The 19017-nt window shown below is 47.1% G+C and overlaps 3 protein-coding genes across 4 annotated transcripts in view; 1 reads left to right on the top strand and 2 right to left on the bottom strand.

Moving 5' to 3' along the window:
• The window catches only part of LOC120956404 (nuclear transcription factor Y subunit gamma-like), a 5742-nt gene extending 1641 nt beyond the window's left edge, over positions 1-4101 (top strand). Inside the window, exons 1-3 of the mRNA XM_040377854.2 lie at positions 1-622; positions 705-869; positions 1759-4101. The exon at positions 1-622 is cut by the window's left edge and continues 1641 nt beyond it. Of these exons, the coding sequence (XP_040233788.2) occupies positions 1-622; positions 705-869; positions 1759-2031 (1060 nt within the window). The 3' untranslated portion in view covers positions 2032-4101. The remainder of the gene's footprint in view (positions 623-704; positions 870-1758) is intronic.
• A 1838-nt stretch (positions 4102-5939) lies between these two features.
• Positions 5940-15262, bottom strand: LOC120956398 (ATP-binding cassette sub-family D member 3). 2 transcript variants are annotated; one of them, XM_040377845.2, is made up of 9 exons: positions 15180-15262; positions 14109-14703; positions 13816-13928; positions 11484-11674; positions 8549-8646; positions 7998-8461; positions 7824-7921; positions 7253-7741; positions 5940-7169 (listed from the first exon to the last, which is right to left on the bottom strand). In XM_040377845.2, the coding sequence occupies exons 2-9, from the start codon at positions 14219-14221 to the stop codon at positions 6756-6758; spliced, it is 1980 nt and encodes a 659-aa protein (XP_040233779.1). In that variant the 5' UTR covers positions 14222-14703; positions 15180-15262; the 3' UTR covers positions 5940-6755. The 2 variants fall into 2 exon arrangements, with proteins under 2 accessions (XP_040233779.1, XP_040233769.1); XM_040377835.2 differs by lacking the exon at positions 15180-15262 and adding an exon at positions 14923-15173.
• A 2327-nt stretch (positions 15263-17589) lies between these two features.
• On the bottom strand, positions 17590-19017 carry LOC120956410 (pterin-4-alpha-carbinolamine dehydratase). Its single transcript, XM_040377866.2, has 3 exons — positions 18708-19017; positions 18398-18475; positions 17590-18227 (listed from the first exon to the last, which is right to left on the bottom strand). Exons 1-3 carry the CDS (start codon positions 18909-18911, stop codon positions 17925-17927), a joined length of 585 nt encoding a protein of 194 aa, XP_040233800.1. The 5' UTR covers positions 18912-19017; the 3' UTR covers positions 17590-17924.

Genomic DNA, 19017 nt, shown 5'->3' with positions numbered 1-19017 from the left:
CGCGCCGCTACTCTTCTCCAAAGCGATCGAAATCTTCATCCAGGAGCTGACGCTCCGGGCCTGGCTGCACACCGAGCACAACAAGCGGCGGACGCTGCAGCGGAGCGACATCGCGATGGCGATCACCAAGTACGATCAGTTCGACTTTCTGATCGACATCGTGCCGCGGGACGAGATCAAGGGCAGCTGGAAGGTGTTTGACGGTCCGGCGCAGGATGAGTGTGCAGCCGGTGGTGGCGGCGGCTCGGCTAGCACCGGGGGCGGTGAAGCGGTGGCTTCCGCGTCCACCGCCACCACGAGCGAGGGGGCGGCGGGCGGTACGAACGGGACGGCGGACGACATGCAGTACATCATGCAGCTGGCTCAGCAGCACCGGCTGGTGCAGCCCGGCACGGACAAGGGTTCCTGCACCGCCACCACCAACACCACCAGCACCACCGCCACCACCTCCTCCCTGACGAACGGGGCGACGACCGTGCTGGACCTCGCGACGGTAATGACCGGCACGCAGCAGCTGCACCAGCTATCGACGGTGGCGGCGGCAACCAAGCCGGCGAAAGGGGTCGTCGCGGGGACGGAGCAGGAGACGGCGGGCGCCACCCTACTACCCTCACCAGCCCAGGTATGTGCTCTCCTGCTTGATCGTGGTGGAGGTGTCCCGCATTTACAAGCTTCCCTTTTATCTTTCTCTGTCTCTCTTCCAGCCCACGATACAGACCGCGACCGGTCAGAGCCTCATCCTGGCGAACGGGGGCACTGGGGCACCGGGTGGCATTGCGAACGGTAGCGGCCAGCTCGTGCCCGCCAGCCAATCGGTCCAGCTGCTGCAGCACGTCATGACGCCGACGGGCGAAATCACGCAGATACCGGTACCGCGGCGTTCGATCGCACACCGGCAGCACCAGCCAGCGCTGCCAAATGTCATGAGCATCACCTGAAGTTTTCCCACCGACGAAAACAGTGAACAAATCCAGCTTGAAATTCATTGGTGATACTCAATGAGAGTGCGTCATGACATGCCGAACACGACATGGGAGTGTTTGAGTCGACCGCGATATTCGGACTGACAAGCTGAGCTTAATGCCGGCGCAAGCATAATCACGACTTTTTTTTACTGGCTGTGTGCAGTGCTGCTAAATGTGATTGTTACACTCACCAACACTCATGACTGCCACGAAGCTCAAATCAGATCACGTACACATCTGAGATGATCAAAGGTAAGATTCAAACTGTTGGTGGACCAATCACTTGCTTGATGCCATTTTGTTTAGCACCCCACTTTTGATCACTCACTTGGTCATGACATTTTCTGTCAGTTATCATCACGACACGAAAACAAAGTGACTGACCAAGAGTTAGTTGCACAATATGTCACCAAGCATGTGATGGTCCCACCAACTGTTTGAGTCTCACCTCTGATCACCATAGTAGAGCTCGTGACGCTGACAATAATTTTGTTTCAGCCGGAATTTGTCATGACTACGTCAGTGACATTTTGCAGAACTGATCACAGTATTAAAAAAAAAGTCATGACATAGTGACTAAACAAGCGTTGGTCGTAAAAATGTCACGTAGCATGCATTGGTCACACCAATCGTTTTGACTATCACCTCTGATTATCACCATTGAGTACGTAAAGCTGACATGGATTTTGTTATGACACTTACAGTGACATTTTGCTGCATTGGCCCCAGCTGCTACAAACCCTTTTTCACAAACCATGCTAATCACACACACACATACTCTCTGTATTTGTAGATTTCGATACCACAGAGCCAACTGAACTTTCTGCGCACGGCCGGTCCCGGCGGGGCTCCGAACAGTGGCCAGCCGTTCTTCATCCAGACGGCACCGATGCAGAGCGGGCCCACGATCATACACACCGGCCCGACCAGTGTCTTTCTCAGCGCCAATCAGCTTCAGCAACTGCAACAGCAGCAACAGCAACAGCAAAACAATCACAATCAACCACAGCAGCAGCAACAGTGCCAACAGCAGCTGCAAAGCAACCATCAACACCAAAGGGATTAAACGCTTTGGGGATTAAACGTTAACTGTAGTGATGAGTAAGGTTGGCAAAGATCCGCTGTCGGCTCCGATCCGACTCCGATAGTATCCGCCCAGCATTATCCGGAGTCGTCTGGAGGCGGCTACTGCCGACTCCGGACGACTCCGAATGACTCCCACTCCGGGTGGAAGTAGTGGTTCGTATTTTGCCGGAGTCGGATTCGGACTAACAATAGCCGACGTCGGATCGGAGTCATGGGTGCGCTCCAAAGAGCACATCACTAGTTAACTGTGAAGCGTCCCGAACACCGTTAGTAGTACTTTAAGTTTGTGAATCCCCCTTTTAGAGAGGACGACAGAGAAGGAGAGAGAGAGAGAAAGAGAGAGTAGCATAAGTACAATTGAACGGCTCAGCTGAGGAGTTGTTTTGTAGAAAAGTGTATCCCCTTTTTGGTTTCAGTTGAGCTGATTTTAGCTTGATTGCGACATGAAATTGTTCCCCACAAACACACACACACACACCCGGTAGTAGGGAAAGTAATGCATTTGTTGCCTACGTACGGCCTTTCACCGTACGCTCTGGGGTAGTATTGTGTTGTAGGTGTCCCTTCGAGCGGAAGCCGTTTTTTATTGACTGTACAGTTTGTGCGTAAAAACTGTGCCACTTAGAAGGCCCGCGTGTGTGTGTGTGTGTGTGGCCCTGGTGCAGGCCAGTAGCTAGTAGTATACTGTCATTCCGTCGTCTCAGACACACACACACACAATTTTGATCCGGTTTGACGTCCTGCAAAAAACAAAAAAAACGAAATTAGTGTACAACACAGTGTAATCCCGTCGTGCAGAATCGTGATATTGCATGGGTATCTGTTTGGTACAGGGAAAACACAACTAGTAAACCACACACACTCACACACACTCAGTGTATTGTGACTGCATGTGTGTGTGTGTTTTTTTTATTTTCTTTCTCAAAGCTAGGACAAAGTAAAAGCGTTACACAAAACACAGAACAAATCACTGTAAGGAAATTAGGTATGCACTCCAGACGAGTCCCAGGCGTCCTAGAATTTTGGAACTCTATTTTCTATCATGTTTTTTTTGTATTCTTTTTTTTTGTGCACTTTTAAACCCATTACGAAAGCATTGAAATACAAGTTTAGCCCCAGACGTTGGCCACCAGACACCAGGTTTCAGCCCGTATCCCTCCCGCAACAACCCCCTTTTCCGTGGCGATCTCTCTTTCGCCCAATAGGGTCGTGTTCATGTTTGGCGGGCTTTTTTCTTTCGTGTAAGCGTATGTTTATATTATTTATATAGCAAAAGGTCGCTACCAGCGGAAGCGGAGCGCGTGACGGTGGGGACGTTTAGTGTTAGTTTTAAGGTTTTTTTTTTAAATATTCAACACACTACTACTGCTGCTGAAACTGTAAATATGGCCGTGGTGAAGATATATAAAAGAGAAACAAAAGATGTAATAATGCAAGCTCAACCTACCTGTACAGAGCCGAGCATAGAGCAGCCGCGTTACGTTGGAGGAGCCGCAAAAATCGGACGAAACGAATCGAAGCACACACACAGACGCACGCAACAAGGCAGTGGAATTTTTTGTTTCTCTCACAAAGAAGTGATTCTGAATTCACAAAAAATCAGTTGAATGTAATGCAAACATATGTTTACTGTTCCGTCAAAACTCGCCTCGGCCATACAAAACTACCCTGTACTACTACTACCTGTAGGTATTCGATTATCATATCAGTCGAGTTACCGATTCAAAATAGCAGCCGTTGCAGTTTTAAGCCGTTTGTGCTTGTTTGAGGTTGAGCTGGTTGAATTTGAAAAGAAAAGAAAAGTGTGGCCCCCAAAATGGTTCTTACCTTACAACCTACACTGACTACATGAACTACAGACATGAAAAGAGTGAAATGTTTATTTTTTCCTGGTACTGCTACCTCGTTGCGTGTCCCGGTTTCGCGTCCGTTTTGCGACAAAGTACAGTTTATTTTTAGCATTTTCCCTAAACATTTCCTTTTAATGTGAATATTACACGTACTAAAAAAGAAAGAAAGATGAATAAAATTCCCTATGTGAGCGATGAAATTATGCAACGTGTGTGTGTGTATTTAAGACAACAACAAAAAAACCAGTGGGTTTGCCAGTCGCATCCCATTATGTTTTTTATACCGCAGCAGCAGTTGAAGGAAAGGGTCGCTTGTGGAGCAGTGATATCTTCGTTTTCAAAAGAACTACGCGATGTGTTATGAATGTGGAGTGATTAGCCACGTGTTTTAAAATTGTATTTAGGAGATCGTCATTAATACGCAATAATTTATATCATGACAAATTATTCACTGTGTCCTATTCCTATCAGTTCTCTACATGCTATTCTACTATTTCTTCTCATAATTAACATTTTCTGACGTATTTAAACATGTGGAGATGTTAAAGGATATGTTCAAAAGCTGTTTTTGAGAAAGAAGACATCGTTTGGCAAAGTACTGTCTTTAGAGACTCCAGACTGGTGCTTAGAATTTAGCGAATTCTATTAAACAAGTGTCTCAGAAGTTTAGATTACATGTTAGAACTGACTGGGTTGGATACTGTTTAAATGTGTACGTAGAAATTTGAAGAAAAAGTAGCAAAATTTAAGTAGCAAATTATGAATTATTATCCCGGCCTTAATGGCGGACGCCTCCACGCCATCCTGTCACCTCAATTTGGGCCTACCGCGAGAGGAGGGTCTAACAAGACTTTACGGAAGCCTGGCGCGTTTGATCTCGGTAATTACAATACCGTCGGATTTGTATCGGTATCGGTAATATATAGGTGCTATATAGTCCCAGCTTCGTTCGTCGCGACAGGTTCTTTGAGGTGAACTGTTTTTTTTTTTCAGGTTGTAGAATGATCCGTTGGCAGCCAGCAGTTGTTGCTGACCTTAGGCCCACGATAGGTGAATTCTGGGACGACTTCAACGGTGCGCTACACCTATCTGTACGTCACACCCACGTAAGTTTGGAGTTGTTGCTGTCAGGGCCGCTGATGCTGGAACCATCAATTTGGTCTTTGCTTTGTTTATCAGCAATCCGAGGCTGTCTGCCGCCTGTTACATAGGAGAGCCGCAGACCAATGATGTCTATATCATCAGCGTATGTCAGGATGTGGGTTGATTTGTCGAAGATAGTGCCCGAAGTCCCGGATGGCCCTCTCTAGCGTCAAGTTAAATAGGAAACATGCAAGCATGTCCGCAGAACTTTGGTGGTAGCAAAAGGCCCTGAGAGTTTTCCATCCACCTTCACCTGGCAAGTGACGTTGGTCATAGTCATTCTAACTAGCCTTATCAGTATGGCTGGAATTCCAAAATAGCTTCAAATAGCTTGAAGTCGATGATGAAATGGTATGTGTTGTAGCTGTATTCTACCATTTTCTCCGAGATCTAGCGCATGGTGAATGATCTCATCTGTGGTTGATTCTCCGTTTCGGAATCCTCTTTGATAGTTTCGACGTGCGGGACAAGACGACCCTGAAGGGTCAGGGAGAATACATTTTATAGGCGATATTCAACACCGTAATACCCCTGTAGTTGTTGCACCCCAACCTATCTCCCTTCTTGTACATGGGGTAGATTATTCCGAGATTCCAATCACAAGGCATCGATTCGCTATTCCACACAACTCAGTGCCACTTTGATGAATCTCCTGACCAGCTCAGCTGCGATTCCGTCGGACACTATACAATGGTGGCTGCTAGCTTAACTAGCCGTTGAGCAATTGATTTAAAATATTCTGCCCGAGCGGTAATCAAGTAATCCATTATTTGAACATTACTAACCAAATTTCAAAAATACATACATTTAATTCTAATTCAAAACTGTCTTCCCTTTTCGGACAGATGCTTGGCTGAACGCTCCAGCGGAGTTGGTACACAACCATCGGTCAATGTTGGTTTATTGTTTCTCCATGTATATTGTATTTCTTTATTTTCGTGTCGTTCTTCGCCACTAAATTAAGCACCGAAAGGAGACGAAGGTAGCGGAAGGAAAACTACGGTACAATGTGTGTGTGTGTATGTATCTATGTGTGTTTTTTGCATGCTGTTATGGTTCGCAAACTACTATATAATGGGTAACTGATAGAGCATGAGCCTTTGTCTGCATACGAATCTGCATCGCCTTCAACAAAACACGTGGAATGATAATAGACAGACAGGCAGAGACGGGAGACCGAATGTAAAACAAATGTAAAAAAAAAAACCTATACCTCAACCCCGCAATCCGCTAAGTTCCTACCCACCAACCTCATCATCAGCGTTCAGGTTTCAGAACGCTTTTTGTGCACGCGAAAAACTGCATTAAAATGTGGTCTTATGTGAATTTAAAATAAAAAAAAAAGGGAGAAGGATGAAATTTCACTAAAACAAAAAGAAAGAACCGGTTTCCTGCACCCGTGTTTACTAGATTAGCTTTACAAACACCTATTATCGCGAGAGAACAAAAGTAAATATATGTACCTATAAAATAGCGTAACGAGTTCACTGTACGATGGAAAACAGAGAGAGAGTGAAAATAAAAAGTCCCTTCTGCTTTGTTTAAAAAAAGGAAAAATCACGCACGCTACTCGCTAAACGTTGCGTTAAAAGAAAAAACAACAAAAACAATGGAAATAGAAGAAGCCGAAGCCGAGCAGCCCGGCTCCACTTGCCGAAGGGAAGAAAGCGAAGTAAAAAAAACAAAACACGCACACACAACAAATCGACGCTTACGAGCCGAACTGGTCCTGCGTGCCCTCGATCGGCCCGAACTCGTACGCCCCGTGGCCGTCGAACTTGAGGTAGTAGTCGTGGTGCGTCCAGAGCGACTTCCGGTGCGACACGGTGAAGAGCGTGATGCCGACCGCCCGGCAGTACTGGTACATGCTGCCCTCGACGTCCACCGACACCGCCGACGTGCACTCGTCCAGGATCGCGAACTGCGGATTGTGGTAGAACAGGCGGGCCATAGCGATCCGCTGCTTCTCGCCGCCGGACAGCACGTCGATCCAGTCCTCGATCGCGTCCAGGCCCTTCTCCCGCACCTGCAGGTAGGTGAGCTGCACCAGGTCGAGGTACTTGAGCAGGTCCGCGTCGGTTTTGCCGCGCCGCTTCATCTCCTGGTGCGTGTGCGGATAGATAATCTGTCGAACAAGGGAGGGGGGGGGGAGTGGGTGGGATTCGATTAAGCTCAACCGTACGAGAGCGGGACACACCAACACCTCACCTGATCGCGCAGCGAGCCGAGCGTCATGTACGGGCGCTGGGGGATGTAGAACAGCTTGCCGGCGGGCGGTTTCGTCACCTTGCCGCCCCACGTCGGCCACAGCTCGCCGAGGATGCGGAACAGGCTGCTCTTGCCGCACCCGTTCGGGCCGCACACGAGCACGTTCATGCCGGACTTGACCTCGAACGTGAGGTCCTTCACCAGCACGTCGCCGTTCGGCGTCACCAGCGGCACGTGCTCGAACTTGATCAGATTGTCCTGGAACTTGAGCAGGCCCCGGCCCGGGCCGATGTCGCCCGCGTCCGCGATCGCCGAGTTGTTCACCATCGTGCGCTCGTACCGGCCCGAGTTGAGGTCCTTCAGCACGACCGTCAGCTCGGTCATGCGGGCGGTGAACCCGGCCAGCCGGGACATCTCCCGGCCGGCCAGCACCAGCCGCCCGATCGCCTCCGCCAGCTTCACCAGCATGCGGCCGAACGTGTAGTAGCGCTGGAGAGAGAGAGAAAACAACAACATGAGAGCGAGAAATTGTTAATCTAAAGAAAGAATCAGGTGCCGGGTTGTGACTTACGCTCAACCGTTCGCTCTGCTGGCTGCCGGTCAGCAGCGGATGGTCCTTCTCGAAGAACGGCAGCGACACGGCGTAGAATCCAACGACCGTTGCAATGTCTTTGAAAGATTGAAAGTAAAAAAAACACAATTAATACAAAAGTTTACCACAAAACAGGCCCAAAAAGGTCCTTACATTTCGCCACCATGTTGTCCACGATCCCCATGCCGACGCGGAACTCGAGGAACTTGCGCAGGTGGCCGACGAGCTTGTTGAAGCTGGCCAGTATCGTCAGCTTCTCCCGGTTGTTGCCCTTGTAGAACGCGATCTCCTCCGAGTTGGTGATCAGCCGGCTGTTCACGTACCGGAACTCGCCCTCCAGCTTCTGCTCCAGCACGGTCAGCCGGCCGGTCGGCTTGCGCAGGTTGGTGAGAAACACGCCGGAGAAGAACAGATACAGCAGCAGGATGCCGGGCGTCGTGCCGCCCAGGTTGGTCGTCAGCCGGTACACGTAGATGACGATGTCGAGCAGCGGCTTGCAGATGTTCGAGTACAGGTCGGTAACGCTCTCGCAGAACTTGTCAATGTCGGTCGTCAGCAGCTGGTCCGCGTTCGCTATCCGGTTGTCCAGGTTGGACATTTTGTAGTAGGTGAAGCCTCTGGAAAAAGTGGAAGCAGAAAGGAACGAAAGGTTTATTGTTTGTCAACGGCACTGTGCACTCCCTTCCGCCCGGTTGCGTACGCACTTCAGGTACTCGTTGTATAGGTATTGCGACAGGTTGGTGCGGAAGCGTAGCTTCAGCTCGCCTATGCTCCATTTCAGCACGTTGTTAACCACGGCAATCTGTGGAGGGAGAAAGAGTCAGCAACTGTTAATGGCTGTGCGTAACTAGATCATTAAATCTATTTTGTACAATTCAACTTCGCCGCTACATTGTTTTTTAAGACTTTTTTCGCAGTACGTAGGGTTCGTAACCTAACAGAAATAGTTTAATTGCAACTGATAATGTAACGACACATACAACACTGAATATTGTAGTATTAAGGCAATAGTATGGAATGGAAATGTGCATTTGTTTGAATTATCCCTTGCACAACACACCTGTCCTACGGCTTGGAGATTATCGTGGATGATTCCAGTCATTAACAAGATATATAAAACTCGGATAGAAAACTATCGTAGTATAACATCAACTTGCGCTTGCTCCAAAGTATTCTAAACAAGTGATGCACAAATCGCTTCAGAACTGCTGACTGTGTGCTATCGGTGCTAAACAACAATGGATTCTTTCCAAAAAAGGTCTAACCAAAATCGGACATGTCATGCATGTCTTTGCAACTGGATTACAAATTCTGGAGTCATCTATACTGACCGCAAAAGCTGCTGCTTTGCTCGTGTCAACTTTAAAGGCTAGGCTTGAGCAGATCAGCGCATATTCATTAGTGATATGCTCTCTGGAGCGCATCTACGACTCCGATCCTACTCCGACTATTGTTAGTCCGATTCCGACTCCGTCAAATTGGGAACCACTACTTCCACCAGGAGTCGGAGTCGTCCGAAGCAATAGTCATCTGGATCGGAGTCGTCCGGAGTCGTCCGGAGTCGTTCTGGAGTCGTCTGGAGTCATCCAGAGTCGTCCGGAGTCATCCAGAGTCGTCCGGAATCATCCAGAGTCGTCCGGAGGCGGAGTCTTCCGGAACCAGTCGGAGTCAGAGTTGTCCGGAGTTTAGGTTTACAGGCTTTTTGGGAGTGCCTATGGTGTTCCCAACATCTGTGATAGCTGAAGATTCCTTCCTGATGTAGGCTGGATAATGTGTGTGTTGTTTAAAAATGTATCTTCGCACTCTGACTGCTTGACTTTGCAAGCCATCTGTGATAATTGACCTTTCTTATGAGTTGTCAGGTGTATGAGGTGTAAATAGTCCAACGTGTAGTAATGAGGGTTACGGGACTTGGGGATTATCTTCGGCAGCAAATTAAATGTCAATCTCCATTACAAAAACACTATCAGCAAAGGTTTAAAGCTGCTAGGATTCATCTGTAAACTCGCCGAAGATGTCAATGATCCGATTTGCCTGAAAACTCTGTGTGGGTATGTTCGGGTTCCGTTCAATACTTGAGTCAAACTGTGTGTTATGAAATATTTCATCCTACCTAGACTATAGAACTCGCTGTTTACAATTAGGACAAGAATCACTTATTCAAAAGAGGCGTAAAGTTGCTCATTGTGTGTTTGGTCCCTAAATTGTTAGTCGAAGAATTTGGTGCTCCTAATCTGCTATCTAGATTGAATATCTGAATCTGGATAACTGGTGCTCTAAGGGACACACATGAGCTACAGTAGGCATATCTACAGTTTCGACGATCCTTTTTCAATGAAAGCCTTAACTTGTTTGATTCCGATTTTTCGGCATTAAACTTCAAAACCAAACTACTTCTTTTGTGTTCGATGAATAGTATATAAGCTAAGCTTAAGTTAGCGTTATAACCGTCAATATGATCATGCACTCATTAGTTAAACAAATCCACAAACAAATAACTTTTATGTACCATATATCGCTTATTCTTCCACAATGTAATTCTTCGCTTTACGCTAAACAAGATCATGAAATTATTGTAGACTGGCGTGTCAGAAGGTGATGGCTGACGATCGTATTGATAGTACGATATATTGAGCTTGTTTGAACTTGATAGCTCCTAATGATAGTTTGTGATGCAGCCAAACTTATGCACGTTGCTTGTGTGCATACATTTCAAAATTAATGCATTCCAAAAAAAGAACTTTTACACCATGAATATGCCTATTAGGAAGTTATAAACAAATGATCAGTGTAATGGATAAGAACAAGATTCTTTTGACAATGTGACTGCTTCGTTTGTTCAATGAAAGTTTTTAACAAGATACTGAAATTTGCAATTTGGATTGGTTTAGCTTGATTTCCATTCAACTCATACTCGTATCTTATCCTGCACGTTCAAAATATGCTTATCAGTATCTGTAACGAAGTGCCTGAGAAAGTCTGTAATCTCTGGGTCAAGTGGGGAAATATTAATCCTTTCGTTGAAGTCAGCACAGGTGTTGCATAAACTGTTTCCTGACTGTCTACCGAGCTTTAACAACTTGGTAAGTAAAAAACGACGAAAATTATAGATAATGTACTATTCTTCTAAGGACGCCCTAAATGCTCTCAAAGTATCTCTCTATAGTAGTAGACTATATAACATACACCGATAGGAAATATATCTAATTGGAAACCCTTAATCCTATCGCTCCTATCGATCGCTCTTATCTAAACTATCGGTTGTATCAGTTGTGTTGTGTTGAAAAACTACCGAACATTGATTCCACAGCCAAAAAATCAATTGACTCGAGTTAACCCGTTTGCGAGCGATAACCAACTATGACACAGCAACATACCATACCGGGACCAATGCGAATTTAGCGATTAGATTCGTAAGACACGAATGAAAAAAAAAAAAAAGAATCAAAATAGCATAGCGCTCTCTACACATACAAACTCGTTAGACATGACGCGATACCAACACCTCCCACCACTCTGCTCTATCGCTTCTAAACCCTTCAGCTGTATCTATCTCGCTCGCTCTCTCTCTCTCTCTCTCTCTCTCTCTCTTTTATGAAGCACTTCTCCCTGCTGCTAGACGACGACGACGACACTTACCGCGGGCAGCGCGGACAGGTACTTGACCAGCGCGGTCCGGAACTGCTTCTTGTTCATCGTGATGATTGTGCTCTCGATCGCGGTCGCATTCTGTATCATCCAGATGTCGCTGACCGAGCGGGCAATCAGCGACAGTGCAATCACGACCAGCAAACCGTTCTCGACGCTCCATTTCTTCGGTATAATGATGCCTGCGAAAGGAAGGGATGGTGGTAAAGGGGAATGGAAGCGAAAAATTAGAGCAATGCACGTACGCACGACACCGCTTAATTTGTGCAATTTGTTGTATAGTGGACCCCGGTCCCTGGCTGGCTGGCCCTCGCTAAGGCGATACGTGTTCGGTGCGCTGGACCCACCGTATGACCTTGTGCGGTACCGGCCCAAGGTTAGCGAGCCATCGATGCGTATTGCCGCCCGCCGATTGCATCGCGATCGTGCATTATATTTCCAATATATATTTGTTCAGCTTTACTGGATCTTCTTTTATTTATACACTCCCTAATTGGTTTTCAACGGCCATTTTTGAATTTTGAATGTTAATTTCACATCCTCACAACAAACGGTGGTCGGTGGGCAGACAAAAAGCACATCTCATCGTCTTCGAGCGCGTGAAACAAAAACAAAAACTAGCTACACAAACAAAAATGACAATCATTCTATGCTTTGCCGAAGCATTTGCGTCAATCGCGCCCTTCCCCACTCTTCTTTGGGGTTGGAGAGTTGGAGAGGCATTCCGCGCTAAAGCGCTCGCTTAGATAAATAATGATTCTTCAAGATCATATACGAAACGGAAGAGTGTACAAAAAAAAAAGTTGCTCCTGCGTCTGTACCCTTGCCCAAAAGGGGGAGGGGGGCTTAGGCAAAACATTCAAAATGCAATGCGCTGCAAAATGTTATGAGCATTACTAGATATTCACCAAAGAAAACAATGAACAAATCCATGCTCATTGCTGACACTCAATGAAAGTGCGTCATGACATGCCGAACACGACATGGGAGTACTTGAGTCAACCGCAAAACTCACAAGCTAACCTTAATACCGTCATAAGCATAATAATGACTTTTTCTGGCAGTGAACAGTGCTACCAAATGTCATTGTTACTCTCACCAACACTCATGACTGCCACGAAGCTCAAATCAGATCACGTGCCCAACTGAGATGATCAGAGGTAAGACTCAAACTGTTGGTGGACCAATCACTTGCTTGATACCATTTTGTTTAGCACCCAACTTTTGATGACTCACTTGGTCATGACATTTTTGGTCGGTGATCATCACGACACGAAAACAAAGTGACTGACCAAGAGTTAGTTGCACAATATGTAACCAAGCATGTGATGGTCGCACCGACTGTTTGAGTCTCACCTCTGATCATCACAGTAGAGCGTGACGCTGACAATGATTTTGTTTCAGCCGGAATTTGTCATGACTACCTCAGTGACATTTTGCAGAACTGATCACAATAAAAAAAAAATGTCATGACATAGTGGCTGACCACGCGTTGGTCGCGAAAAATGTCACGAAGCATGCATTGGTCACACCAATCATTTTGATCATCACCTCTGATTATCACAATTGAGTACGTGACGCCGACATGGATTTTGTTTCGGTCAGAATTTGTTATGACATTGACAGTGACATTTTGCAGCACTGATTCTTCCAGTGTCTTCAAGACACAACTTTACATTCCAACCCCTTCCCATTGGTTTGCACACACACACACCTGGCCATGCTGCTTTCAAATGCAAATGGTTGCATGCACCGGTGGGTGGTGGTGGTGGCTGATGGTGAGAAGGTTGACCTGGACGACTCGCAACCGTTCCATTCCGGAATCATTAATTAATCCCTTTTTCAAACACACACACACACACACACACACACGCAGACCAGCGTGGATTGGCTGTGCATTATTCATTTGCGGTTCGGAGTGCTCGCACTATCGCACCCACCCGGCCGCGCTCCGTATCAAATCGATACTAGGGTGCTAGGTGGGGCGCTAGGGTGCTGCTGCTCCACCGAAGGGTTCAAAGTTTCGTGTCGCCACCAAACACAGTCGCTGACCGCACGCACTCTGCCATCGCGTGGACTTTGCCAACCCCACCGGTTTAATCTCACCGCCGTTACTCAAACCGTGTCTTATCAAGCATGGGGCGAAATTGGCAACAGCAACAAAAATAAAAACAATATCATCCTCATCATCATCATCACCGGGCAGGTGTGCGTGTGTGTGCCTTTCCCCGCCTGTTTAAGCCCTTAACAGGCTGCGTCGTGCCCAGTGGCGCGATTGCCCAAAACCGGACGGCCGGGTGGGGGAGGTTTTGGGGGCCCTTACCTAACAGCGTGCGCAGCTGGTTGAAGAAAACGGCATTGACGTGAGCCTTCGGGCTGCGCTTTTCCTTCTTGTCGCTGATTAAATATTGTATCTCGTCCTCCGGTCGCTGTTTGCTGCAGTGAGAAAGAGAGAGAGAAAGGGAGAAAACAAGCTTCAGCGAGAGTGGTCACACCCCGGCCTACCCAAACCAAGGGGCAAGGGCGACCGCGTCGAACCGGATACCTTGAACTTGTCCGGGGAAAGGGGGGAGGGGGGGGGGAGCGGGAGGGTTTGGAAACCGGTCCCTTGCTTACCGATTCTTGTGGATCTGCTTGCCGTACAGTATGATGCAGGCGGCCGCCGTACATCCGGCCACACCGACCACGGCATTCTGGTTGCCGAGCAGCTTGCTCAGGTTCGGTGCCATGGTGCTCCCCGCCTAGTACAACGCTACACGCCCGTCACACAGTTGATCGTGGTGTGGTGTTCCCCCCGGGTGGGCAGAAGCGATTTCCGGTCGCTGTCAGCGGACCGGGACCAGGGCAGGTTGATCGGTGGCTTCACTCGCTCGGTGGAGCAATTGACACACACACAAAAACACACACACAGACACACACTTGCGCAGACAGTATCGTGACCCCTTATCGTGTGTCACACCCAGCTGTCAGAGAGAAGGAGAGCTGGCCCCGCGTTACGACGACGACGACGACGACGGCGACAGGGAGGATGATGAGCTGCGAATGGGTCGCGAACGGTTCGTAACCAAGTCCAGCCCTGCTGTGTCTAGCAGGCGCCCGCTGATTACCTGTGTCCCGCGACTGATGGGATGTTGTCCACACACAGACACCCCCACACACACACACACACACAAACAAGCACGCAGCGCGCGACGCTCTAGTCCACCAACACCTACAAAAATAGACCAATAGAAAGAAGAGCAATCGGTGTGTGTTTGTGAGGCGAGCGCGAGCGAGACGGGGAGTGTCGGTGGTGAAATAGATGTGTGAGCGATGGTTTCTTTGTTGTTTTTTTTTTTTTCGCTGGGATGCGAAGGCTGTCATCCTGATGTAGCTCACCAAACCTCCGCGCTTCTTCACGTCCACGGGACGGCATGAAAAACAAACTCACCTGATTGTTACCCGAAGAAGAGGTTAAGGGCCCGAGACCTGCTACACCAGCCCACCTAGTGGCAATGGGCAAATCGGGCACGAGGGCAAACAACAACCAAACACGCACACACACACACGCACGCACGCCACTTTCGCCAGCGGAGTGGAGAAAAAAAACTTTCCCGTTATTGTGTTGACGTTCGGCGGTTTGGCGAAACTGAACTCGAACTCCAACTCCCAAGCATTAGTTCCCACCGCCTCTCCCTCCTGCCTTACCTGGCTCTTGTGGGGCTTTTCACACCGTTTCACTCTCGCCAACACGTACACAACAATAGCGGATGCAGAGTGTGTATGTGTGTGTGTGTCAGCTGTCAGACGAGTTCGGTTGATTTTTCGGTTTCGGCATTGTTTTCGTGCTGAGAAACTTGTCGCAGGGAATCCGGGGCACTGTTGACCCCATATGGGATTGTGGGGGAACTTTTTTCTTTTTCGTTTTCGTTTACAATTGAGGGGAAACTGGTTTCGATTCGATTGAGTTTCACAGTGTGTGTGTTTTATTTTTCAAAACATTATGAAGAACATAATAAAACTAAATTATTGGATTATTTTTGACTATTTGTTAAGAGGGAAAGCATTTGTGGACAAACAATTGCCAAATTTTATATTTTGGCGTTAGCTCTTACTGTACGGTCTGTTTCCGAGTTACGCGTTTCTCGGCTAAAGAGGTTACTCAGATACAACTTTCAAAATTTAACAGTTAACGTGTCACATCGATACAATTGGTTCCGAAAATACTGGAAATCTGGGTACATCCTGTATCTAAGTTACGCTGTTTGTTCACTCCCAAGTCCTCGACGTAACTCGACTATACGCGAAAGTGTAATGATAAGTTGTTTAGCAAAAAAACAAAAAGCTCATTCAGTAGGACACCTTTTATCCAGCTTTCCATATATCCGTGTTTTTAAGAAATGACACTTCAATACAAAGATGACATTGTGTGCTGAGGATAATATTTGAAAAAGCCGTTTTCAGATCATACGATCAAAACAAAAAAAAAATGCTAAAATTTAAGGCCAATTCAAATATTTTTCTCAAACAAACATGAAGTTCATTGAAACTAAACTGGTTTTTTAAAAAAAATACATAATTAAAATAAAACCTTAAAGTTTTTGCGATAAAAAAACGTAGTTGGACCCACTATCCGTGTTATTGTATTATTCGGGTGAGATCGATTCCCGAAAAGCCCGGATAAACGGCGTACCACTGGACATAATAAGATACTTTTCAAAAAGTTAGGTGTTTGTATTCTCGACATTTGTCAAGTAATACGATTCATGCAGACATTTTTTTTAGTACTTTTCAGCATTTTTTGCATTTTTTTTTTGCAAAAAAAAAATTTACACAATACTTGGAAAAAATTACCATTTAGTATTTTTTTGTTTGTTCTTTGGCACAACAACCTTTGTCGGTCAAGGCCTGTCTGCACCACTAGGGAGCTCAGCTTTCTGTTACTTATTTATTATCATAGAAGGATAGTCAGTCCTACGTATGGGGGACTACGTATGGTTCCGTTCGGGGATTGAATCCATGTTGTACATATAAGTTAGTAATATCTGGGGTTTTAATCGTTTTTTAAAGGAGAAAAAATCTTCTCCAATGAGCTACCAAAACTGATAAGATGTGAAACTCGGTGTACTATCGTGACCGGTAGTACAGGCGGTCCCCGAGATACACGGTTAATGGGGACCGAAAACGGCCGCAAAATATCGCGCACCTTGAATTTCCGCGTAAGTAGAATCTCGTGAATTCCAGCCAAAATTTCGCTAATTTTCGTGTAATTTTGCATGTGAGGAGGTGGTTGTAGCCATTTAATTAATGATTAAGTCAGAATCATACAGAATATAACAGTTTAAGGCTTTTGAAATGGTTCTAAGCCTTCAATCAGAAGGAAAATTATTTGGCATTTGACGATCGATGTGTCAAAGCAGTACAATTTGCTCAAAGAACTATCAAATTAAAAGACAAACGCGTTTAAGAGGTGCCGTTTATGTCGGGGACCGCCTGTACCCACTCCAGGGCAGGTACAAAAATACTGTCCGCGACCTGTCGGCCTTTCATTTGAGAGGTCTGACTTGCAAATTGGTCGTTAAAAAGCCGAGCAGATCAACACTTAAGAAATGTAGGTACACGTTTTTTTTTTTACCATGGAAGGAACTTTTAAAATGTGAGTCGAAAACAACTCTATACACTCTAATTTGTTCGCAATTGATTCACAACAGTGTTTCCAACCGCATTTGACCGTTCCGGGCAAGACTACTAAGTTAAACGTACTAGGCAATTTGGGAAGGTTAGTACATTAGGTAACTTTTGTTTTTTTGGTATTTTTGTTTCAAAATTATTTCCTCATATGACCGCAGCTTGAAGTAAATCTAGCCGTCTGATAATGAATTCTCGCCACTGTAGTGTGTTCCGTGAAAATTCCAAAATTGTATGCCTATCTTCGAATCACTGTAGCAAACACACGAACGGTGACCATTCTGCTCCGCCATCCCATTGCGACTACGTTTGCGGCGTGCGCTTTTCCATAGAAAGCTCCTGATTGTCCGGTTCGGATGAAATCGTTCGACACGGGGCAACATGATTGTGCAAGCCGACCAGTGGCGTGTTGCGACACGGCCGCGAGAGATTTTCGTATGAATTTCATGTTTTTATTTAACAAAAAAACGAAAGAAACGAAACGGAGCATTTAAGTTTGAGCGGCCGAGATTATCGGTACCATGGTCGTCCTTGTTGTCACCAACGTGGAGGCCATTTTTCTTTTTGTTTTACAGTATGCGTGCGCGCTCCGTTGCTCCAACACAGATTTTCCCCTTTTTTTTTCTTGCATCAAAATGCAACCAACAGACGAACGGGGTACCATTTCCTAACAGCCAATCCACTCTCCTCTGCTTAGCAACACGTAAGCTCCCCCCCCCCCCCCCCTTCCTCCCTTTCTTTCCCTATCTGCCTAATCAATTCCGCTTACTTGGCAACAGCGGCAGCCTGGTCGAGGAACTGGGCCAGCTTCACGTCACGCTCGCTCAGGCCGGCACAGTCGTGGGTCGCGAGCGTCACCTGCACCTTGTTGTACACGTTGAACCACTCCGGATGGTGGTCCATCTTGTCCGCCTTGAGTGCGACGCGCGTCATGAAGCCGAACGCTTCGTTAAAGTCCCCGAACAGGTACTCCTTGTAGATGGCATCCCGGTCCTTCACCATGGTCCAGCCGGCGGCGAACAGCGGGGTCAGCAGCTCCGTACGCTGCGCTTCGGTCAGTTTAGCAAGCTAGGAGGGGAGAAAGAGGAATGCGACACAAAAATGGCAACAAAAAAGAAATAATTTAGTTGTTTTCAGCCAAACTGCAACGGTTCGTTCAGCCACCTGTTGGCATCGGGAGTAGCATACAAACTCACAAAAAAGACTAAAAAGCAAAGAGGTCAAACGGTGACACTTACCATCTTTTTCTTTTTGATAATGGCCGCACTCGCGTAGGTTCGATACGGGACGGTTCGGTGCACGCGGTACTCGGGCGACTGTACGTTGGGAATGTAACGAGATGAATAACGAGAAAGATGGAGATTGTGAGCTGCTCAGGGTCGGGAGAGAACAAAAAAAAAGTGAACGGCTCCACGCGATGGAGCGCGTCGATGGTGGGGGGGTGGAGGGAGATAGGGAAGGGAAGGCCCGGGAGGAGTGAGGGAGACGCTGTAAACAACGCGAATGCGTGCGGACCGCACATCGGCGCGACCAGCAGTAACGGCCTACCTTCGGAACCGGGCCGGCGTTGCTAGTATTGGTGCCGACCGTTCCCGCGAGAGGCAGATTCAGCGGTCGGATGCCGTACTGCTGCACAGAGGCACGGAACGCCGCGGCCGCGACTCCAAACAACCTCTCGATCGCCAGCCGGGACGGAACACACCGCACCGAGCTTTGTGGCTTTAGGATGCGGGCAAGCATCGTTTCTGGCATGTTTGCCGTGATTTTCCGCTTTTCCACTGGTTTGTTGTTGTGCCGGTTATTTTATTTTGTCTTTCGCGTACACTTTAACAAGGTGTATGAAGATGAGGAATGCTGG

The sequence above is a fragment of the Anopheles coluzzii genome, chromosome X (genome assembly GCF_943734685.1).
Source record: "Anopheles coluzzii chromosome X, AcolN3, whole genome shotgun sequence".
NCBI lineage: Eukaryota > Metazoa > Arthropoda > Insecta > Diptera > Culicidae > Anopheles > Anopheles coluzzii.
Note: the sequence above shows the minus strand (reverse complement) of the source record. Positions and strands in the feature narration are given on the sequence as shown.

Excerpts from the sequence above, each read along its gene's own strand:
- LOC120956398 (XM_040377845.2), bottom strand. The coding sequence starts at position 14,221 with ATGGCACCGAACCTGAGCAAGCTGCTCGGCAACCAGAATGCCGTGGTC. Across the intron at positions 7,922-7,997 it reads GGACAACATGGTGGCGAAAT|ACATTGCAACGGTCGTTGGA; the intron begins GTAAGGACCTTT and ends AATCTTTCAAAG. Across the intron at positions 7,170-7,252 it reads TCGGCTCGCTGCGCGATCAG|ATTATCTATCCGCACACGCA; the intron begins GTGAGGTGTTGG and ends CTTGTTCGACAG.
- LOC120956410 (XM_040377866.2), bottom strand. The coding sequence starts at position 18,911 with ATGCCAGAAACGATGCTTGCCCGCATCCTAAAGCCACAAAGCTCGGTG. Across the intron at positions 18,476-18,707 it reads ACGCCGGCCCGGTTCCGAAG|TCGCCCGAGTACCGCGTGCA; the intron begins GTAGGCCGTTAC and ends CCCAACGTACAG. Across the intron at positions 18,228-18,397 it reads TTATCAAAAAGAAAAAGATG|CTTGCTAAACTGACCGAAGC; the intron begins GTAAGTGTCACC and ends CTCCCCTCCTAG.